We start from the raw sequence: 17,300 nt of genomic DNA, 5'->3' as shown, positions 1-17,300 counted from the left end.
GGGAGCTGGGGAGCCCCGGGGTTTCTGCATGGGGAGTGTGAGTCTGGGGCAGGTCTGGGGGCACACTAGGGCACGGATGCCACCCCCGGTGTGCCCCCCGTCCCGCAGCCCGCAGCCGGAAGCCGTCCCTGGGGGAGCTGCTGCTGCGCCACGCCAACAGCCCGACGCGGGCGCGGCACGCGGCCCAGCTGGCGCTGCAGGGGCTGCGGGACGGGGGGCTGCAGCCCCTGCCCCCCCTGGCCCCCCCAGCGCGGCACGGCGAGGCCCTGCGCGTCCGAAACGCCGTCTACTGCGCCGTCATCTTCAGCGAGTTCCTCAAGGAGCTGGCGGCCATCGCCCAGGCCCACGCCGTCACCTCGCCCTTCCTCACCGAGCCCCCCGAGGAGTGACCCACCCCCCCCCCAGGCCCCTTTTTAACCCCGGACTTGGACCTTTTTAATTTATTGGGGCGGAGCTGGGCCGAGGCAGGGCTGCGCTTCGGACACGAGTGGCCGCCCCCCGCCCCGTGCCCCGGAGGGGCAGGGCAGGACCCTGGGGGTCCCCTGGGCCGGCGGGGCGGGGGGGCACGGGGCGGGCTGGCTCTGCCCCCCTCGGCCCCCCGGGGGTCCCCGGTGCCCACCCAGCTGCTCTCTATGCAACCTCCGGGGTGTGGGGCTGGGGGGGCGCGGGGGGGCCGTGCATGGGGAGGGGGTGTGTGTGTCTGTGCTGTGTAAAACCCTTCGGAATAAAGGGTCTGGTCGAGGGCATCGTCCCCTTGTCTGTGCTGCTGTCGGGGCACGGGGGTCTGGCCAGGACACGGGGGGCCCCACATGCAGCCAGCTGCTGGCCTGGGACACCCCACGTCTGCCTCTCCTCAGCTCTGGGGGGCTCAGGGGGTGGCCATGGGGCAGCGAGTGCTGCTGGAGCCGTGGGGTGAAGCTGTGGCTGTTGGGGGGCAGCGGCAGCACGTGGAGAAGGTGCTGGTGTTGGCCCCCCAGGTGTGGGGGGGTTCCTGTCCAGCACCCACGTGGGACCCCTGGGACCCCTTCCCTGTTCATGGCCATCGCCCCACAGCTTCCCCAGTGCTGCTGGGGTGGGGATGAGGACGGAGGTGGGGATGGATGGGGTTAGGGATGGGGATGATGCAGGTTGGATGGAAGTGGGGTTGGGATGAGGAGGATGAAGATGGGAATAGAGGTGGGATTGGATGGGATGAGGATGAAGGGGATAAAAGGGATGGGGCCCCAGTGGTGGCACCTCCCAGGCTGTTGGGGGGCACTGGGGGGCACTGCCCACTCCCCCAGGACTGATGGGTGCCCCAGGGTGTCCTGTTTACCCCTCCATGTCCTGCAGGAGCCGTGGCTGGAGAGCATCCATATTTTCCATTCCAGTAGTTCATGTTTTTGTTGCAGTCACTCGGTGTGTCCACTGCAGCTTTTCTCCAGTTGTACAGCATGGAAACACTGGGGAGGGGGAGCAGGGTGGGCTTTATTCCAGCCTTTTCTTCCCCAGGAGTATGGAAGGTCACCCACCCAGCAATGCAGAGCCTGGCTCTGGGGCTCCAGCTGCACACCAGGGCTGGGAATCAACGGGACAAAGTGATAGCAAATAATAGTGCAGGGAGATGAACCCGCTGTGGTTAGATCCCAGTGGCACCTCCCCTCCGCTGAGGAGCTGGCCAGGGGCTGGAATCCGGGGGTCCTGCCCCCACCATGCCCTGTTCCAGCCCTCACATCCCTGTGGATGAGACTTTTTCCTAGTTCCCAATCGATTGTGAGCAACTCCCAGTCATCCCTTTAGCTCCAGGTCAGGTTTTCAGCCCAGGTGAGGTAATTTCTGTGTGAGAAACAGCGTGGCCAGCAGGACTGTGTGAGTGATTTTGTGCCCCTGTGCTGGCACTGCTGAGGGACCTCCAGGGCTGTGTCCAGGTCTGGGCCCTCACAAGAGAGACACAGAGGGGCTGGAGCGTGTGCAGGGAAGGGAACGGAGCTGGGAAGGGGCTGGAGCAGCAGGAGGGGCTGAGGGAGCTGGGGGGGGCTCAGCCTGGAGCAAAGGAGGCTCAGGGGGGACCTTCCGGCTCTGCAACCCCCTGACAGGAGGGGGGAGCCGGGGGGGGTCGGGCTCTGCTCCCAGGGAACAAGGGACAGGAGGAGAGGGAACGGCCTCCAGCTGTGCCAGGGGAGGCTCAGGTTGGCCAGGAGGAGGAATTTCCTGCTGGAAAGGGTGGTGAGGCCTCGGCAGGGGCTGCCCAGGGAAGTGGTGGAGGTGTCCGAGGAAGGCCCGGCCGTGGCACTCGGTGCTCTGGGCTGGGTGCCGGGGCTCGGGGCGGAGGTTCCCCCGCAGTGACCGGTCCCGAGTTCTCCATCTCCGGCCCCATTTCCCCGTCACCTTCCACCCGACGGGGCCCGTGACATCACACGCCGAGTGACGTCGCACGCAGCGTGACGTCGCTGCCGCCCCTGGCCCCGCCCCCGGGTTAACCCGCGCCGCGCGTGCTCCGCGGCCTCTTTCCGGCCGCGCGCGCCAAGATGGCGGACACGCAGGTGGGCGCTGAGGGGGCTCCGCCGGGACCCCCCGGCACGGCCCCGGGGCACCCCCAGGGACACCCCCCGGGGCGCCGCACCGGCCAGCGGGGCGCGGGGGAGGCGGCCTCGGCCCGAGAGGGGCGGCGGGAGCGGCGCGCGGGGGGGGGTCCGGCCCTGGGGTTTTGTGGCGGGACGCCGAGAGGGAGTCTCGGGAGAGGGACCCGCGCCCCGGGGCTGGGAGTGGGAGAGGGGTGTCCCGGGGCTTGGAGTTTTGGGGTGGGGGCGACGGATGGCCGGTCCTGGGGTGGCGGGGAAGGGTCCCCCGGTGTCCCGCGGGTTTGGGAGGGGAGGGAGTTTCGGTGCCCTGGGGTTTTGGGGCGGGGGGCAGGAGATGGGCCCGTGTCCCCGGGATGGAGGGGCGAAGGGGGCGGAACCTCGGTGCCCCACCGGTTTGGGGTGGGGGCAGAGGTTCCCGTGCCCCGGGGCTGGGGGAGGTCTCGGTGCTCCCCGGGGTTTTATGGGGTGGGTCTTGGTGACTCGGGGTTTGGGGAAGGGGGAGGGAGGGTCCTGGTGCCTCGAGGGTTTGGGGGAGGGCCCGGGACCGGTGCCCCGGGGTTGTGTGAGGTCTCTGTTCCCCCGGGGCCAGGGGGGAGGGCCTCAGTTCCCCGGGGCCAGGGCCGGCTCCAGGCCGGTGCTGAGGGTCCCTGAGCCCGGTGCTGAGGGTCCCGTTCCCGGCCCCACGCTGACCCCACCCCGCCCCCTGCAGACGGAACGCGCGTACCAGAAGCAGCCGACGATCTTCCAGAACAAAAAGCGGGTGCTGCTGGGCGAGGGCGGCAAGGAGAAGCTGCCCCGCTATTACCGCAACGTGGGGCTGGGCTTCAAGACCCCCAAGGAGGTGAGGGGGCCCTGGGCAGGGCCTGTGTGACCCCCGGCTGTGCCCCCAGGAGGGCCCTGCCCAGGGTGGGCATGGCACTTGGGAAGGGGCGGTGGTGGTGCTGGTGAGAGCCAGTCTTCTCCAGGGCTATTCCCACCTGGATCACCCCATGGTTCCTTGCTGTAACGAGTGTCCTCTGAGCTCCGATGTCACCTGAGCCGTGTCCACTCACCTGGCACCCCCCTGTCCTTGCAGGCCATCGAGGGCACCTACATCGACAAGAAGTGTCCGTTCACTGGGAATGTCTCTATCCGGGGCCGCATCCTCTCAGGTGAGATGGGACATTCCCGAGGGGAGTCCTGGGGCAGGTAATCAGCCCTGAGGTCCCTGGGGCAGGTGACCTCCCGAGTGCCTGTCCCCGCCCTGGTCCTGGAGCCGCAGATGATGCCGATCTCACGATGGTCTGCCGAGCCCAGCACGGGCCTGACGACGCTGCCTCTTGGCTTCACTGATGCAGGCGACAGGACCAGGTGCTGGCAGGGACCCCCCGGGTGTGCCGTGCCTGGGGGGCAGGAGCAGGTGGTGCAGGAAGCACTAGAGAGTGTGTTAGAAGGGCTTAAAAAAGGGCCATAATTGGGTTTGTGACAGAAACGGGGAGGGCGTGGCCCGGCAGGGAGGGAGTAGCTGCCCCGTGGCCTGGCAGGACACTGAGCACCCCAGAGGGAGGTTAGGGTTTGGGATTCAGGTAAACGTGGAGGAATAGCTGTGCCTGTCCCCCGTGGCCCAGGTGTGGTGACCAAGATGAAGATGCAGCGCACGATCGTGATCCGCCGCGATTACCTGCACTACATCCGCAAGTACAACCGCTTCGAGAAGCGCCACAAGAACATGTCTGTGCACCTCTCCCCCTGCTTCAGGTGTGTGCTGCTGGCCCTGTGCCCCTGTCCCCCTGCTCCAGGGGTGTGCAGCTGTCTCTGTGCCCCTGTCTCGCTACTTCAGGTGTGTGCAGGTGTCCTGTGTGCCCCTGTTCCCCTGCTTCAGGTGTGTACTGCTGTCCCTGTGCCCCGTCTCGCTGCTCCAGGGGTGTGCAGCTGTCCCAGTGTGCCTTCGTCCCCCTGCTCTAGGGTTGTGCAGCTGTCCCTCTGTCCCTGTCCCCCTGCTCCAGGGTTGTGCAGATGTCCCTGTGCCCCTGCTCCAGGGGTGTACAGCTGTTCTTGTGCCCCTGTCCCCCTGCTCCAGGGGTGAGCAGCTGTCCCTCTGTCCCTGTCCCCCTGCTCCAGGGGTGTGTGGCTGTCCCTCTGTCCCTGTCTCCACGTGTGCAGGTGTCCCTGGGCTGTGCCAGCTGTGCTGGGGTTGTCCCCACAGCTGTCCCCATTGGCTGTGTGTGGTGCTGAGCTCACACAAGCTGCAGTGAGGGCACACCTGGGTGGGACACGGGTGGGTTGATGGCCCAGCTCCTCACAGGAATCTGCTCCCAGGTGATGATGTCCAAACTCACGATGGTCTGCAGAGTCCCCCGGCTGAGGGGCTGCTGACAACGCCACTGGCATGTGCTGAACCACGGGGCAGGTTCTGGGCAGTACCTGTGGGAGCTCTGTGCTCCCTCCTGGGGAGAAGGGCCAGGTTTGGGGTTCTGAGGGACGGGGGAGCCCCGGGAGCCCCTGACCCCCCCCGGTGTCCTTGCAGGGACGTGCAGATCGGGGACATCGTGACGGTGGGCGAGTGCCGCCCGCTCAGCAAGACCGTGCGCTTCAACGTGCTCAAGGTGACCAAGGCCGCGGGCACCAAGAAGCAGTTCCAGAAGTTCTGACACCTGCAGGGAGAGGTGGGGGAGGAATAAACATTGGGAACGTGGAATTAGCTGTGTGTGATCCAAACTGAGTGCTGTGGGGTGCACAGCTCCTGGGGGCTCACCGGGCTGGGGGGGGCTCGAGGGTGTTGTGGGAGCCCAGGCACAGCACAGGGCAGGAAGGGACACGCTGCAGCTGCTCCTGTCACCTCCTGGTGTGTCACAGTGAGTTCTCGGTCCAGCACTGGTTCGTGCTGGGTCGTGTCCCCTCTCCCAGCGCCACTGCAGCAGGTGACAGCAGGTGATAGCAGGTGAAGGGGCCTGGGGCAGCTCCAGTGGTGTCACCTTCACTTGGGGCCAGCTCTGACACTCACCTTCACCTGGGCCAGCTCTGGTGGAAGGAGATGAGCTTTAATGTCCCTCCCAACCCAAACTGTTCCATGTTCCATGACCTCTGGCTGCCTCCAGCTGCCGCAGGTGAAGCCCCACACCTTTGGCCACGGGCTGGAGCTCAGGGGGTTGAGCTGTAGCCGTGCTTTGTGCTCAGACTGTGGGAACAAACCTCGAGCTGTAAGGTAAGTTCATACAATTCTCAGTAAATTCAGACCTTCCAGGCTCGGGACATCTGTAAGTTCCCTCCTGGCCCTGCCAGAACCTCGGGACTGTCACAGGTCTGTGCTGGGAATTCGGGAGCAGCGGAGACTGCAGGACCTGGTGTATGGGGACGACAAGCGGGAGAGTCCCCAGTTGGTCAGGAGGTTCTTACTGGTCTCTCCCAGTGCCAGTGAGTGCCATGAGCACACTGGGGTTCATCCACCAGTTACTTTATGACCATGGGACATCCCTTGGAAGGGGCACACAGGGACCATTGGGTCCCTGTGCCCAGACAGCCATCCTGGCCTCGGGGAGCATTTCCCCCCGGGCAGTGTCACTGCCCCGGGCACCAGGGTCCCCTGGCCGGGGTAGGAAGGGAGGAGCATGTGGGGGCAGGAGAAAAGGGGGAAATGGGACGGGGCATCCATCAGCCATCCCCTGAGCACCCGTGTGGGTCCCCCCAGCTCCTGAGCAGAGGGAGATGAGTCCCCCCAGCACAGTGCCCTTAAACCACCCCCAAATCAGGATGATACCACCGGCCCTGGCTGTGTCCCGACAGCGGGAAGGGCCATGGGAAGGACAAGCTCCTCAGCCATCTCCTTCCCGAGCTGCTGTTGGAGCACGGCCCCTCCCCGGGACAGGGATGGAGCAGGGAGCAGTGGAGTGTCCTGCACCCGGGTTACCTGGGTTACCTGAGCGCTGGTGTCCCGGTGGGGGTGGCAGCAGGTCCCACAAAGGTTGTTGGGTCCTGCTGTGGGATCTGCTCCTCTCCAGTGTTCCAGCTGCACCATCTGGGGCTGGGAGCGTTGACCTTGTGAAAACCACATTGATGGTGATTTCCATGGCAGGGACGGTGCCCTGGGTTATGCCAGATCCCGTTCCCTGGGCTGTGCCAGATCCCATTCCCTGGGCTGTGCTGGGTCCTGTGCCCTGGGCTGTGACAGTGCCTATCTGGGCTGACCCTCCCCAGTGCCAAATGCTGCAGGTTTGGCTCTGGATGCAGTGCTGGGGCTGCTGGGAATGAGCCCCGACTCCAGTGCCGGGACAGGGACACGTTTATCTGTTTGTCTGGCTGTCGGACCCGGGTGAATGGTGCTCAGGCTGCCTCTGAATGGTGCTCAGGCTGCCTCGTGCAGCCTCCTATTCCTGTGGGAGGACTTCATCCTCCCTGTCCCCCCCTCTCCTCCCCTTCCCAGGACACCTGTCCCGGGCTGCCCTGGAGGCACTGGGGCCCCCTGGAAGCCCCCAAACCTCCCATACCCGTTCCCTGGTGGATCCAGGACCCTCTCCGGGGGGACCCTGGGAGCCCCGTGGCACTGGGGGCTGTGCTGTTTCTCCACGTGGTTCCCATGGGGAAGCCCCCAGAGCCAGGACTGATCCACAGGGCCAGGACTGATCCACAGGCTGCTCAGAGCCTCCATCCCCCCCACCTTAATGCCCAATTATTTGCTCCTTGGGAGATTATCCCAAGCCTTCAGCCCAGAGTGATTAGTCCTCCTCTTTCACTCCCTTAAGCAGATTTGTCCAGCTAATGGGCCTCTCCTGTGAATTATCCCAACAAGCCCGTTTTTATCACCAAACTGGGACTTTGTCAGGGTGTCTGAGCTGGGGGTGGCCTGTGTCTCCCCCCTCCCCAAGCCCTGCTGGGAGCTGTGGCTCCTGGTGATGTTCCCCTGAGTCCAGCACAGGGACAGCTCCTGGTAAAAGATTTTCCTCGTAATCCCTTCCTAATCCCTTCCTGAGCCCTCCTGACATGCTTAGAGCTGCTGGATTTGGGGTTGTTTGGGGAGGCAGCTCCCAGCACTGGTGAGGGGAATGATTCATGTCCCCTTGGGCCACACTGGGGATGGGGACCCTCATTTCCCACCTGTCCTGAGGCTCCTGGGTTTTACTTCTGCCAAAAGTTCACAGAAACCTCAGTGTCAGAGCTGAGGGACCAACCCCTTCCAGGGGTAGGAATGGAGTGGTTTGTCTTTTTTCTTCTTCTCTCTGGAGCAGGAGCCCCCAGGTCTGGGGCTGTGGGGACAGGAGGCCCCCCTGGCACAGGGCAAACCAGCCTGGCATGATCCACGGCTCCAGAGATCCTCTCCCTGGCACAGGAGAGCCAGCCTGGCATGATCCATGGCCCTGGGAGCTGGTGGCTGTTCCATGGCCTCAGCTGTGTCCCTGAGCCAACCCCGACTCCCCAGCAGAGTGGAACAAATGCCGCCAATTCCGTTAATTGAGGGTTCACTTCATCAGCCTCGTCCCCATCCAGCTCCCTCAAGGTCGGTGCTTGTCAGAGGAAGTTTGGAATGCATTCTCCTGTTGGACAGCTCAGTTATTCCAATTGCACTTGTTCCCGTTGCTGGAGGGACTCCCTGTCCTCTCCCTGCACGTGCCACTCTCAGACTGACCTCGGCACCTCCATTCCCAGTGGAAAGTTCCCAAATGCAGAAGCCTTTGTGGATCTGAGGGGCTCGTGATTCCAGGGTGGGGCTGCCAATTCCAGCTTTCTCAAGGGTGGGAAGGGACCTCAAAGCCCATCCAGTGCCACCCCCTGCCATGGGCAGGGACACCTTCCACCAGCCCAGGCTGCTCCAAGCCCCGTCCAACCTGGCCTTGGACACTTCCAGGGATCCAGGGGCAGCCACAGCTTCTCTGGGCAACCTGGGCCAGGGCCTCCCCACCCTCCCAGCCAAGAATTCTTTCCCAATATCCCATCTATCCCTGCCCTCTGGCAGTGGGAAGCCATTCCCTGTGTCCTGTCCCTCCATCCCTTGTCCCCAGTCCCTCTCCAGCTCTCCTGGAGCCCCTTCAGGCCCTGCAAGGGGCTCTCAGCTCTCCCTGGATCCTTCTCTTCTCCAGGTGAACCCCCCCAGCTCTCCCAGCCTGTCCCAGAGCAGAGGGGCTCCAGCCCTCATGGCACCTCCATGGCCTCCTCTGGACTCCCTCCAGCAACTCCACATCCTTCCTGTGCTGGGGAAAACCCAAAAGATCCAGGGATTCACCCATCTGCTCTTTCCAGGCTCCATTTGCCCCAAGGACTCCCTTTGGCCAGGACCATCCCTTGGCCCCATGAGCTCTCTGTGGTACCCCTGCTCTGGAATTCTTTGAGGAAGGTTCTGGGACTGGTTTGGATCCCCTGAGGCAGTTGCTTGTCAAAGCTTTCAACCTGACTGGCGTCTGCCCACAAAGTTTTCACGGATTTCCCTCTTCTGCAGTATTTTGCTCCTCCCCCCCGGTTTGGCTGTGGGGATTCCCCTCTGCCCTGCTTTGGCCACCCGAGTAGGAGTCTGCCTTGGCCACCACCTTCCCACTCCACATCCTGGTGCTTTTCTGTCCTGTCACTGAGGATTCCTTCTCCTGGGACGGAGAATCCAAATCCTCACGGGTGCTGCTGGATTGGCTCTTTTCTCCAGCAGCTCCAGGAAAAATTGGGTGTTAGGAAATATTTCTTCACTGAAAGGGTGGTGAGGCCTTGGCAGGGGCTGCCCAGGGAGGTTTGGAGTGCCCAGCCCTGGAGGTGTCCCAGGAAGGCCTGGCCGTGGCACTCAGTGCTCTGGGCTGGGGGACAAGGTGGGGATGGGGCACAGGGGGGACTGGACGATCCCTAAATGCCTCTGGGATTTCTGGTGTCCAAATCCAGGCTGTGTCTCCAGCTCTGAGCTCCTGAGTTTCTGCTCCTGGAGCCACCCCCAGCCCTGTCCCCTTCTGTGCCCACCCGCCTGGCTGGGCAGCTGCTGCTGTGAGCTGTCCCTGACCTCCCCAGGCCGGAGCTACAGCCTGTGCCATTCATTATTTCTCCAGGAATTTAATTTACAGACTCAATTCATGAGTCTGCAGCTGTGGGGACGCGGTGCCGGCTCAGCTCCCGCCTCGCCCTGCGGGTTTCTCGGGATCGGTGTCCTCGTGGCCGTGGCTCCTTTGTTGGGTTCCAGGGAGACCTTCAGCCCCTCGTCCCTCCCCGCAGCCCCTCGGCCGCGCTGCTGACGCACACGGGGTGTCCCTCCCTCCCTCCTGCGCCTCCAGGAGATGCTCCATCCCGTGTCTGAGGGTCTCTCAAGGACACTCCGTCCCCATCCCGTGTCTGAGGGTGTCTCAAGGACACTCTGTCCCCATCCCGTGTCTGAGGGTCTCTCAAGGACACTCCATCCCACGCTTTGGCTCCCAAAGCTGTGGTTGCCCCTCCTGCCAGCGCTGGTCTCACCCCACGCTCCGGTGGGAAGCTCCTGCTCGTCTCCCCGTCCTCCTGTGGCTCATCCAGAGTCGCCCTCTGGGATCTGAACAATTCAATAACCTGCAGAGCTGGGAGTCCTCCCATAGCTCACACAATGCTTGAAATTTGGGCTGGAGCGGGCTCGGAGCAGCCTGGCCCAGTGCAGGGTGTCCCTGCCCATGGCAGGTGGTGTGGGGTGAGCCTTGAGGTCCCTTCCAACCCAAACCATCCCATGGGTCTGTGATTCCGTGATCAGAACACTTCGGGTCCCATCGTGGAAATTGTTAAATGCTTCCTGAGGCAGACAGGGGACAACATCCATCATCTGGGGACAGTATCTGTCATCTGGGGACAGGATCCATCATTTCCTGGGGACAACATCCATCATCTCTCGGGGAGTGCTGAAGGCTTTGCAGGGTCAGGTCCTCGAGGAGTTTTTCCATCAGCCCCCAGTGTCCCGCTCCACCCAACAGGGACTCGGCCCTTCAGGATGTGGCAGGGCCTGCTGAGGTCCCCGTGAGCTCTTCACTGGTTATCAGACCATGGGATGGAGCACGTTGGCTCCGGCCAAGGCTCCTTCCAACCCTGTTCTCCAATGGATGGACCCTGAGGGCAGCGCCTGAACCTGCCCCCAGCCTGTGTGTGCACAGAGGTGCAGGGTCCCAATTTCACCTCCAGGCTCTTAACTGCCAGCCTGTGACAGTGACAATGTGCTGGGTCCCTGCCAGAGCTGCTTCCCAGCAGGAAATCCCAGCAGGAAATCCCAGCCCCCTGTCCCGGGCTGTCACTTTTCAGCCCCATCCCACCCCACAGCATTGCCCCGTGGTCAGTCAGAGTCTCCCTCACACCCTTTTTTGCCCCGTAACTCCCCCAGAATTTGGCCAGGCTGTTTGTCCTGCTCCCTCTCCAGCCCCGTGGGGACAGTTCAGCTGCAGCTCCGGGAGCTCAGGGATCGATGGTGCTGCAGGATCCTTACGGGATGAGACACGGAGCGATGGATGTTCCGGCACAACTTGTGAGAGAAACAAGCTTTTGGGTCCTGTGCAGGGCAGGGGGCTGCTGCCAGGGCTGCTGCCAGGGCTGCCACGGCCCTCTGCCCCTCCCCAGAGCAGGGCAGGCAGAAGGACCCTCCCAAAATGGAGATGTGCTTGGAAAATTCCCTGCGCCCGAGAGCAGAACAGGGAAAACCAGCACCGTCCCTACGTGGGGACCTGTGGGTGTCACCAGGCTTTTCCTGGTCCAGCCCCAGGAGCCCCATCCCACCTGTCCCACCTGGAGGGTCCTGGTGCCAGGCAGGAGCTCCCACCTGCAGCTGGGGCGGCCTGGAGAGGTTTCCATGGTGGAATTGCTGCTTATCCGAGCTCTGGGAAGCTGCTGCCATCCCCTGAGCCGGGCAGGCTGGGAGGGCTGTCACCACAGCCCGGGTCAGGGCTGTAATCACCTGTCATTACACGTAATTCTGTGTCATTTTTTGCCATTTTTGGTGCGTGGTGACAACATTTGCTGTGGTGGATTCAGCCCCTGCCGAGCCGGCCTTTCCCCAGCGCCCTTCCCGTGGGAATTCCTCACCTTGCTGTGGCTCTACCCACAGACCTTCCCATTCCCTCACCCTGCTGTCACCACACCTCCACGTGTGGAGGTGGCACCTGGGGACACGGTCAGTGGTGGCCTGGGCAGTGCTGGGGAAGGGTTGGACTCGGCCTCAGGGGGTGCTTGGCAAGGTGCTGATGGGCCAAAGGTTGGACTCGATGATCCTGGAGGTCTTTTCCAGCCTCAGTGGTTCCAGGGTGTCCCATGTGGCAGAGCAGCAGCTCCTGCAGCCGCTGCCCAGGGGAAGCTCTGCCCATCCCACACACCTGTTTTGGGGGTCCTCTTGCTTGAGCTGCAACTCAGGATGGAGAGGGCAGTTAATGGAAATAATTAAGTAGCTAGATAATTAACTGCCTGCTGCTTCTGCCCAAGGCTGTTAGTTGTCTAGTTTTTTAATTACTTGGCTATTTAGTTGTTGAGTTGTTTAGTTGTTTAATTATTTAGCTATTCAGCAAATTAATTATTTAATTACTCAATTACTTATTTAATTATTTAGTCATTCTGCAAATTCATTATTTAATTACTTGGTTATTTAATTATTTAGTTATTCAGTAGAGTCATTATTTAACCTGCATGAGCCCCTCAGTCCCTGTGTCACTGTTTCCATCCCAATTTCAGTTTTGTCCCACAGATGTTCCATCCTGGAAATCCCTCTGAGATGCTCCGAGAGCAGAAACAGCGGCTCCTGAGCATCCCTGCTGCTGCTCCACATCCTGCTCTCCCGACCTCAGGACGGGTGGTGTTCACCCCAGAGCTGTTATGGGCTGTTACATCGTGTTCCACAGCCCCGGGCTCTTCTCTCTGGGAGAAAACACTCACAGGTTAAATATATCCCGAGGTTCTGTGGGTGAGGAGACAAACACAAACCCACATGGTGGGGAAGATAGGAGGGGGGATGTCCCAGTTCTGCTCCCTGGGATGGCAGAGCCTGGCTGTGGCTCTGGGGAGAGAGGCAGGAGGGACCCCCCGAGCCCGTGTCTGGTGTGAACTGGCCCCAAATCTGCGAGAGAAGCAGAAGAAAAGCAAATAACCCCGTGAGGTTGGTGTGGAGCTGAGCTCTGCTGCTCTCTGATCTCCTGGGGGGGGTTTAGTGCTCTGGTTTGAGGGTGAAAGGGGGAAGGACAAAGCCCAGTGCTGAGGACAGGGGTGGGGTCCCAAAGGAGGCTTTTGGGGGAGCCACTGCTGCCCTTTCCTGCTGGAATCTGCTCTGACACCATTCCTGTGGGAACCAAACAATTCCTGCTCCCCTCAGAGCTCTGCTCAGCCAGGACCCCCTGTCTGAGGGGTCCCACAGCTCCTCCCTGCAGCACTCAGGGGGCTGGAGATGGGGGGAGTCTGTTGGACACGGGGGGTTCCCAAGCTCTCGATGTTGGCAGGACCCCGGGGGTCACACGGGGAGCTGATGCCAACCAGAGCCCAGCTGGGGGGGTTTCCATGGTGGGGGGCTCAGCTCTGGTGGGCCCTGCCTGTCCCAGTCCAGACCAGTGCCAGGGTGCACCAGGGAGTGGGGGGACAGTCTCCCCCGCCCGCTGCAGGCACTGGGAAGGAAAGAGCCTGTGGGTAAATAAAGGTGATTTCAAAAGCCCTGGGAACAATGGGGCAGCAGCTGTGGGGTGGGAGCTGCGGGGCTGAGCCTGGGAAAGCAGCAGGTGAGGGGCTCAGGGCAGGGAGCAGGGCTGTGCTGGGCTGTGCTGGGCTGTGCTGGGCTGTGCTGAGCTGTGCTGAGCTGTGCCATCCTTGCTGTCAGTCTGTCCCTGTCAGTCTGTCCCTGTCACTCCTGTCATTGCCAGCCCCGGGGGGATGAGCAGCTCGGGGGATGGGGCAGTGAGTCATGGAAGGGTTTGGGTTGGGAGGGACCTTAGAGCCCATCCAGTCCCACCCCCTGCCATGGGCAGGGACACCTTCCACCAGCCCAGGTTGCTCCAAGCCCCGTCCAACCTGGCCTTGGACACTTCCAGGTCCATCTAAAGCTCTGCTGAAGGCAGCCCCGGCTGCAGCCCTGGTGCAAACGCCCCTGACCCTGAGGGGACGGTGAGGTCTCGGTGAGGGGCTGCCCCAGGACGTGCCATGGACACCCCTCATGTCCTGGAGGACAGACGGGGCTCGTGTCCCACTCTGTGCCAGGCTGCAGGACATCCTTGCCCTCTCTGTCCTGGTCCTCCCCCACAGCATCTGGCTGGACCCTCTGGGTGCCCCCCACACCAGCTGCCCAGTGCCTGTGGGGTCTGATCCTGCCACCTCCCCTGGGTGATGCCACCAGGAGCCCTGTGGAGCTGCTGGGCTGCGGGACCATTTCTTGCCTCACAGGGACCTCTAGAGCCACCCTCCCAAAGCCTCAGCATTTCTCCAGTCTCACACGGGCTGTGCTGCCCGGTCTCACCTCTCCTGTGCAGGCTGGAGCACCCCGAGGAGCTCTCTGGGCTCCTCTTCCTCACACCAGCCCCAGAGAGACCCTGTGAGTGCCCCAGCTCTGGGGACAGCAGGGGCAACCCCCGTGTCCTGCTCCTCACAGTGACAGCCTCTGTTTCTGGGGCTCCATCCCTGCTCCTGGGCTCTGCTGGGTACCCCGAAGGTTCCTGCTGTACCCCACAGAGGCTCCTGGAAACCAGCCCAAGGTGGGGAGTGCCCACAGCAGGGAGGAAACCTGGAGCTCCTCGTACGAGCCCCGTGTTTGGGGTGCAGAGCAGCACATCCTCCCTTCTGCAGAATCACAGAATCACCGAGCTTGGAAAAGATCTCCCGGGTCACAGAGTCCAACCTGCAATGGAAAAATTTCCCGTCCAGCTCCCCCTTGGCCAGGACAGGGTGGCTCAGGGCTGGCACCGGGGACGGGCATCGTCTGTGCTGCAGGAGCTGCTGCCCACCCTGGCAGGAGCCCAGCTCTCATCATTCAAATCCCTTCCTAAAGCCAAAGGGAGGGGAATCCAATCCAAATGCTGCACTTTGAGATGCACGAGGCGTCGGAGGAGAGATGATACCGATGTTTTAATGCTCTCATTCTTTGCCATGAACATTCCTACGGCTGCTGCAGCCGTGATGGTGCCTTGTCAGAGAGCTGCTGCCCCTCTTGGATCCTGGATCCTTTGGCAAGACCAGGACCTCCCTCTCCTGCTGCCTCCTTACCCCGGGAGCCGTGGGGAAGCATTCCCTGTCTCTGGGAAAGGAGGGAGATGTGTCCCAGAGAAAAGGGCCCTGGAGGGATGGGGTGGAGGGGCCAGGGGGACACCTTCCACCAGCCCAGGTTGCTCCAAGCCCCGTCCAACCTGGCCTTGGACACTTCCAGGGATCCAGGGGCAGCCACAGCTTCTCTGGGCGACCTGTGCCAGGGCCTCCCCACCCTCGTGATGGTGCCCAGGTTCAGGGGTTGAGGATTTTGGGGTGCAGTGGCCACAGTGAGCTCTCCCCCTGCACAGCCCCTTGTCTCCTGTCCCCACCACGTGGGTGCCTCTGTCCCTCTCCCGCTCCACGTCACTGGGCTTTAATCAGGAACCAGTTCATGGACAAAGCTCCATTTTGTACCTTCTCTTTGGATTCCCCTGTTGCTGCAGACTCTGTGGTTCCAGCTGAGGAAGAAACACAACTGTTCTATTAAGAACTGGGTGAAAATCACATTAATTTAGTGTCAGTGGGGCTGAAGCCGAGTGCAGAGAAGCATCACAGCCGAGGGAGCAGGTCAGAGCTCGGGCTGGGAGGGGACATTCCTCCTCCTCCTTCTGCTGCTGCTGCCCTGTCCTGGAGACACAACGGTGCAGGAAACGAGGAAACGGGAAATACAGCAAATCTGGAGAGGGAATGGCTGGAGGGAAAACAGCAAATCTGGAGAGGGGATGGCTGGAGGAGATGTTGCTTTGCCAGGGAGTGAGAGGTGGTTGTGTCCTCCCTCATTGCATAACCTGTCACATCAGATTTCAGGGAAAAAATGGGAATATTAAAGAACCCCAAGTGTTTCACATGAAATAATCTTCCCTGTCAAGGAAAGGTATTCTCGTTGCTCTGCACAATGAGGTTACTCTTGCACTTGATTAGAAATACTTTAGGTAGTACAATGTTTTGAAGAGCTGAAATAAATAACTGCCCAACCATTCCAGAATAAATGCAATTTCTATTTATGGCTGGCCAGGTCACCCTTGGCTTTTGAACTGTGGGTTTGTTTTTTTAAAATATGTGACAGAGGATGTAACTTGGGGTGTTGTTTTATAAGGGAAAAGCTTGTGAAGTGAATACAACAGGGTCTTCCATGTGTACCTGTGAATGCTTGAACCAAATTAAACTCAATTTACAGTCAAAGAATCATGGAATGCCAGAATGACTTGCGTGGGAAGGGACTTTAAAGCTCATTCTGTTCCACCCCCTGCCATGGGCAGGGACACCTTCCACCAGCCCAGGTTGCTCCAAGCCCCGTCCAACCTGGCCTTGGACACTTCCAGGGATCCAGGGGCAGCCACAGCTTCTCTGGGCAGCCTGGGCCAGGGCCTCCCCACCCTCACAAAGTCATGATTTTGTAGATTGTTGATTTGATCACTAATCTTCACACCATACTCATGGTTACAGCTCAGTGCCCACGGGCCGGGGTCGGGTGGCAGAGAATCCCCTCCCCTGTGACAGCACGGGGGGGGTGTTTCGGGAGGTTTCAGCAGTGGGTCGAGGCAATTTTCCCCCGTTGCAGATGAAAGACTCCCAAAGATCTGCGATGCTCCTGCTCCCGCTGAGCCCCCGCAGGTCCTCACGGCCGGAGCCGGTGCCCGGCAGGGAGAGAGGAAAATCACTTGCAATGCAAATGCTGGAAAAGCAGGAAATGCCTCACCCTGGAGTGTTAACTGCTGTTAATGGTTAATGCATCGGCAGTTTAAACCTCCCCAGGTGCAGGGGCTGATGCTCCCCCTGAGACCCGGGAGAGGGAAGGACCGCGGGGATTTGGGCTCCCCCGAGCTCGGCACCGCCCGGGGCTGTGGCTCCTCTCCCCACATCGGGGCTGGTCCTCCCGGTGAGTCATTTTATATCAAACGCTGGGATCTGGGGCAGTGATTCTGTTTGAAAAGACTGAAGGGAGGAAAAGCGGCGTGTGAGAGGAATAGATTTCCATAAACTGGGAAGTGGAGGTGGAAGGCGCTTTGCAGCCCCCACGGGATCTCACCGGCTGGCATTGGAGCCTGGGAACGTTCCCAGGCGGATTTAATCCCCAGTTGTAGACCCAGCCCGGCTCGGTTCACCTGGGTGACGTGGGCTTGCAAGTGGAAGAGGAGACTGGATAAATATTTGCGTTGAGCTGAAGGTCTTTTCTGTACCGAGCGATGTTTTCAGTGGACTTTGGGTTCAGGGAGGCCGAGAATCCTCCTTAATGAAAGCGCTTAGAAATGCAAACACGTCTGACTTGGGTATCTGCCGTTTGCAATGAAAGTAAACCGGGCTGCAAACAGGGAAGGTTTAGCTTTGGTCCGAATCCATCTGGTTTTCCTTCAATCCCAACCCTGGCCTGGAGTTTTTCTAGCGTATGACGGAGCTTACACGGGGGCTGGGGGGCTAAAATGGGGGAAAGCACTTAAACCCATCAGTCCTGTGGTGCTCCTTCTCCTCAGAGCCCTTCTCATGGTAAAACCTCCGCGGAGGAGCCGCGGCTTGGCTGGTTTGCATTATTCAAATGCGCAAAAATACCCGCAGGCTGATCAGCTCAGGGAGGGTGCTCCCAGCTCCGGGATGATGTTCCCAGCCCCGGGATGATGTTCCCAGCCCCGGGATGATGTTCCCAGC

At 61.2% G+C, this 17,300-nt stretch overlaps 1 protein-coding gene and 2 non-coding genes across 3 annotated transcripts; all 3 read left to right on the top strand.

Annotated features, from left to right (window-relative positions):
• Nucleotides 1-2,419: 2,419 nt before the first annotated feature.
• Nucleotides 2,420-5,241, top strand: LOC113962954 (40S ribosomal protein S11). The gene is made up of 5 exons (XM_027673749.1): nt 2,420-2,522; nt 3,271-3,402; nt 3,637-3,712; nt 4,169-4,298; nt 5,068-5,241. The coding sequence occupies exons 1-5, from the start codon at nt 2,508-2,510 to the stop codon at nt 5,189-5,191; spliced, it is 477 nt and encodes a 158-aa protein (XP_027529550.1). The 5' UTR covers nt 2,420-2,507; the 3' UTR covers nt 5,192-5,241.
• Nucleotides 3,818-3,902, top strand: LOC113962956. The gene has a single exon (XR_003532613.1). It is a non-coding gene; the product is annotated as a small nucleolar RNA SNORD35 (small nucleolar RNA).
• Nucleotides 4,858-4,947, top strand: LOC113962955. Its single transcript, XR_003532612.1, has one exon. It is a non-coding gene; the product is annotated as a small nucleolar RNA SNORD35 (small nucleolar RNA).
• Nucleotides 5,242-17,300: the final 12,059 nt, after the last annotated feature.

The sequence above is a fragment of the Neopelma chrysocephalum genome, unplaced genomic scaffold (genome assembly GCF_003984885.1).
Source record: "Neopelma chrysocephalum unplaced genomic scaffold, ASM398488v2 Primary Assembly neopelma1_186359, whole genome shotgun sequence".
NCBI lineage: Eukaryota > Metazoa > Chordata > Aves > Passeriformes > Pipridae > Neopelma > Neopelma chrysocephalum.
The sequence above is the reverse complement of the archived record's forward strand: the minus strand, read 5'-3'. Positions and strand labels throughout refer to the sequence as shown.

Excerpts from the sequence above, each read along its gene's own strand:
- LOC113962954 (XM_027673749.1), top strand. Across the intron at positions 3,403-3,636 it reads GCTTCAAGACCCCCAAGGAG|GCCATCGAGGGCACCTACAT; the intron begins GTGAGGGGGCCC and ends CTGTCCTTGCAG. Across the intron at positions 4,299-5,067 it reads CACCTCTCCCCCTGCTTCAG|GGACGTGCAGATCGGGGACA; the intron begins GTGTGTGCTGCT and ends GTGTCCTTGCAG.